The 5,024-nt window shown below is 41.9% G+C and overlaps 2 protein-coding genes across 2 annotated transcripts in view; both read left to right on the plus strand. All coding sequences in view use genetic code 11, as the record gives it.

Annotated features, from left to right (window-relative positions):
• Positions 1-381: 381 nt before the first annotated feature.
• EGR_03460 (Retrovirus-related Pol polyprotein) lies at positions 382-774 on the plus strand (the record flags this gene model as incomplete). The annotated part of the gene is made up of 1 exon (XM_024492709.1): positions 382-774. One exon carries the CDS (start codon positions 382-384, stop codon positions 772-774), a length of 393 nt encoding a protein of 130 aa, XP_024352842.1.
• Positions 775-1,765: 991 nt separating this feature from the next.
• The window catches only part of EGR_03461 (RING finger and WD repeat domain-containing protein 3), a gene marked incomplete at both ends in the record, with an annotated part of 5,063 nt that continues 1,804 nt past the window's right edge, over positions 1,766-5,024 (plus strand). The window contains 9 exon segments of the mRNA XM_024492710.1: positions 1,766-1,772; positions 2,041-2,133; positions 2,152-2,237; positions 2,512-2,646; positions 2,681-2,854; positions 2,917-3,131; positions 3,237-3,300; positions 3,544-3,696; positions 3,941-4,195. Coding sequence (XP_024352843.1) covers positions 1,766-1,772; positions 2,041-2,133; positions 2,152-2,237; positions 2,512-2,646; positions 2,681-2,854; positions 2,917-3,131; positions 3,237-3,300; positions 3,544-3,696; positions 3,941-4,195 — 1,182 coding nt within the window.

The raw sequence follows: 5,024 nt of genomic DNA on the forward strand, positions 1-5,024 counted from the left end.
CCTGACATGGTTCTGATGTACAAGAAGTTCCTGACATCCTATTATAGGTTCACAGCGAAAGAGATGACTTCGTTCATTAAGGCGGCCAGACCGATTTGACAAGAATGGTCGAAACTCTCTCTAGAGGATGAGATTTTATGGTACCAAGAAGGCGTCGAATCTCCTATGCACCTAGTGGCCCCTGGCTCATTTGTACAAGCACTTCTTCAAAAGTTACACGAGCAACTCGGCCACGTGGGTGAAAAGACGATACTAGCTGCCTCAAGCAGACGATACTGATAGCTTTCGCTCACCTCAGGCATACTAGACTTCTGCTGAACCTGTACCACTTGCAGCGGCTTCAAAAGGCCTCATCCCACAACCATCGCACCGCCGCAAACTATGCCTACAGGCTTCCCAGGAGAAAAAGTAGGCATGGACATTATGGGTCCTCTACCGCCCACCAAGATGGGAAACCGATATATTCTGTTTACGGTAGACTACTTCACGAAAGTAACCGAGGTAGAACCCATGAAGTCACAAGGCGTTGGAAAGTTTGCCTCAGTTTTCCTCGATCGGTGGATTTGCCGACATGGAGTGCTTGAATTCGATCACAGTGATCGAGGCCCCAACTTCGAGAGCCGACTCCTCACCAAACTTTGTAAGGCTTTCCGGATCTCAAAGACACGCACGACACCTGGGCATCCACTAGGCAATGACCAGGTGGAAAGAACAGATCGTACTTCGATCGGACTACTGAAGGCCTTTATTAAAGATACCCAACCAGAAGACTAAACTTTAAGTCTTGGACGGCTCCTCCTTGTGTACATAGCTATAGTCCATACGTCAACGGGCTTTTCTTCGTTCAAGATGCTCACAGATTGTTAAATAAGAGCGCCTTCCGGCATCTTCCTGCCAAACACAGACTATGCAGCCAATGATGTGCCAGAGTACATACTGTGTTTTAAAGAACGGTATAAGAAAAGCATTTAATATCGTTCGTAAACACTTAAAAAAGTCATAGATTAGACAGAAAAAAATATTACGGTCGCCGCGGCCGAACGAAGGTCTTCCGAGAAAAAAATAGTGCAAATTTGCAACAAGGCGCCACCCTACAAGGGTACACCACCGGTTGTGCATGTGGATGAGGTTTACGCAATGACGGAAGACAGGGAACCGCCAAAATGGCGAAGTAGAAGCCAACCCATATGTTGTAGCGCAAGCAGTGGTGCTAAAAGGACGAGGAGGCTATGCAATACCCACGTTGTTTAAACTGATCTTTCAGAGAAGAGGCGGGTAGCCGCGTCGAACCTTGTGACTGGGGAGAACGAAAGGTCTCCCAAACCAAAGAACAGCCCTGTGTCCAAGTCTTCTCAAATTCGTATCTATCCGTCATTTACGCTAGCAAACAGGTGTACCAAAACTCATTCAATCTCTTCATTCTAGGGGTATGAAGGCCAAAGAAGAGACAAGCGAGGATCGTGTTACATCCGCAACTTCGGGGTAGACTTTGGGTGTTGCATAACTGTAAAAGGCAAGAAACTTGACTAAACATTAAAAATATGAATTTTATAAAAAAGTACAATTGGCACTTCTTGTTAGACCACTTGGAGAACAAAATATGCCAATGTAGTTTAATTTTATATTTACCTAACCATAATCATTCTTCACAAAATCAGTCTGTAATTGGCTAATCATTGACGAATGAGCAGCGTGTGGACCAGAGAGAAGTGCCATTTATGGTCCGCTGACACGCGGGGAAGAGTTTAAAATCTGTCTCTCTGAGATGATAAGTTTGTATGGCGGTCTTGGTTTCATTCCTTGTCGTGAAATGCTTCATGTTAGGACGACTTTTTCCGTTAGAATCCCAGCCAATGATATCTAAATACTTTAATTTTGTGTTTTAATATGAGGGCTCTGATCATACATCCTTTGATTGCTGCTTTTCTGCAAAGTAGTGTGAAAAACTTGTTATAACCAGAATAAAGTGTTCGGGCTCATCTGTGAGTTATTTTACATGCATCCACGTTAAATGGTCACTTTTGTGGTCTTTGTTTACAGCATTCACATCATCGTCTGAACACTTCAATTTTGGGAAGCGCTCCACCATGCATATTAGTGAATTTTTGGTCAATGGAAGGAGGCTGCAATGGAGTTAAGCACACACAACAGGATTTTCCGTAGAGAGTAGTTCGAGATTTTTTGGTACTTCTCTGCGATCTAAACCGCTTGGTGAACCGAACACTTTATTACACCATGTGCATTGCCCATGTATTTTGATCCTTCAAAAAGAAGTTCCACTTAGAAGCTCTATTCAGAGTTGTTCTTTGGTGTCGCTTTTATGGTGCAAGCTTTCATTGTTAATGTCTTGTGCATTAATTCCGTAGTCCATTGCTTGGTCTTATTATCCTTCATGTGACTCATTTAATTATTTTTTTTTAGAAGATACTGAGTTGAATGTCTGCTTCTGATCCCGTTGGTAGGGGGAGAGAAAGTGTAAGATTTAAAATATTTCTGCTAACTGTTCCGAAGGTATATGATGACTCTACAGAACCTGTGGAAGAGGTAATTGGGTTGGACTTATTCGAGGAAGATGGAACTGAAAATCAAATGGGTAATTTTCCCTTGAGTGACACCAGTGGTAGAAGTCCTATGGAGGAGTCTGATGTATGTATCGACTTATTAACTTCGTATATTCTAGATTTGCTCGATCTGTTTTGAATCCTGGACTACTTCAGGCCCGCATCGGATTTGTTGTCTTAAATGTGGTCATTTATTTGGTCGAAGTTGTGTTACAAAGTGGCTAATGTCCGCCCGTCCTAAGCCAGGTACCTGCCCTCAATGCAATGCCAAAGCTCATACCAAAGATATCAGGGTACTTTATTGCAAAAAAATTAAAGTGGGAGGAATTGTTTTATTAATTCAATGCTTTTACAGGCTATAGATACAACAGATAGGGATCGAGCGTTGGAAGATTTAGAGGTTGAAAGGAAACTTAGAAAAAAAGTTGAATTGGAGTTATCAGAGTACAAGTTCAAGCTTCAGCTAGCTTGCTCTGACGTGGAGAATTTGCGAGACGAATTAAACAGTCTGAGAGCTGTGATTTCCACTTCAAAGAATGCTCAATTGTCACCTAGTTCTTTATCTAAGAGGTAAGTTCTTCGTATTTCAATTTGGATAGTTGTATTTGTTTGGTGTATGTTGGTAGGTTGAGTTGCTTTGAACAGCATATTCTAGTTTGTAATTTTTTATTTTAGACCCAAACTCTCGGATTTATCTGTTGGTTCCTATAACATGGTCAAGACCTTGAATATCTCACCGGTCAGTTTTTGTTAATGCACATATCCTTAGTGTGTTCGTGAAGTTGAACATTGAATGTTGTAGGCTGGTCAATGTCGTGTGTCGGCGTCGTGTGACTACATTAATCTTCTCTGCGTGTCTCAGGCTTCGTCAAATCCACTGTTCAAGGGATTCGGCATTAAGAAGGCATTTTTTTTTTCATCTTTCTCTGATTAACTCTACGCAGTCCTTTCTTCCTCTTATATTGACTTTAGTTCTTCTTAGGTTCATACCAATGACCTGCGGCCCCTTAAGTTCATGCATCTTCATGCCCAGCCAATTCGTGACCTTGCTTTCCATCCAGAACAGCAGGATGCCATAGTCGCCTCCGCCAGCATGGATAAATCCCTCAAACTCACTAGTCTTCTCGTTGATCAAGTGCGTATAGTCTACTCCTCTGCATGTGTGCTGCGTAAGCAGTCGTTTACCTGTCCTGAACGTTCGCAACATATGCAAAACTCTAGACCTTTTCGAAGCTCTACCAAAACAATTTATGAATGGCTTTCGTTGAACAATCTCTTGACATCGGTGTTTTATTGTATGGACAATCTTGGTTTCGCTTAGTACATGGTAGTATAAATTACATGCACTCATCTTCACCCTCTCCATCTGCTCTCAACAGGTTGTACAGACATACCAGTGCTCATCACCCATTTGGAGTTGTTGTTGGGCCTTCCCAAGTCCCAATTATCTCTTCGCGGGTTGCGTCAACGGCTCCGTTTACCTCTTCGATATTCGCGTTACCTCTCGACCCGCCTCTGTGTTCGCCATTTCGGCTTCCTCCACAGCACCGGTCATCGCTCTTCAGTATATCTCACCAAATCCCAGTGATCCCACCTTTCAGTCGGGTGGTCTACTCACTGGGCAGTTGACACAAGTATACTGCGTCTTGTTACTGCTTTGTTATTTTATATTTCCGCCAAGTTCCGGATCAATTTAACTATATTCGTGTTTTGCTTCATCCTATTTGTGTCCGATATCAGAATTCAAATAACAAGCATTTGAAATGGTGGTGGTGCCTGAGTGTGTCCATGAAGAGTCAGACCGAGGGATAACTGTTTTCATCGTGGATCCCTGATATTTCTTTGTATTTTTTTCCGTAATTAACAATAGTTTATGTATATTCATCGTTTTACATGGTCACAGCTCAATTACTTCTGTTGTAGCTGATACATTATGTTGTAATAACTGTTGACAAGTGTATTTGCTCTGTTTTGCCACTGAAGTTGACGTTTTATGGTTATTAAACCGAACGTCGATTTTGTATTCCTTTATTACAATTAATTTGCATAAAGGAAAGACTTGTTGTCACACAGGCCTTGCAAGGCTATGCCTAACGGTCTAGATACTCAAAGCATCTGCTTGGTGATTGTCTCTCTAGAGCCGTGTTGACTTTCAATAACATGATTGCTCCCGTGCTACAATGATACAGGCGATTTTAATAACCCCATTGACAAACCTTATAAAATGCGATATAAACGGTTATGTGATTTTCCTATTTACTACATTAGCCAAAGTCTATCAGACATTGAATTTTTTAACCAAAGGCTGCAAAGTGTTTATTACAAAGTAGAACTTTTGAATTACGGAAAAAAGGGCCATTTAGTATGGTGCAAAGCCTGTGGACTGTTGCTTAAAGGTATCACAAGTGGATTGATAGCCTAGAGACAATGTTAATGGGTGTTGGTGGAAACAGCCTGTTGGAG

Source organism: Echinococcus granulosus (assembly GCF_000524195.1).
Source record: "Echinococcus granulosus chromosome Unknown EG_S00018, whole genome shotgun sequence".
In the NCBI taxonomy this organism is placed as follows: Eukaryota; Metazoa; Platyhelminthes; class Cestoda; order Cyclophyllidea; family Taeniidae; genus Echinococcus; species Echinococcus granulosus.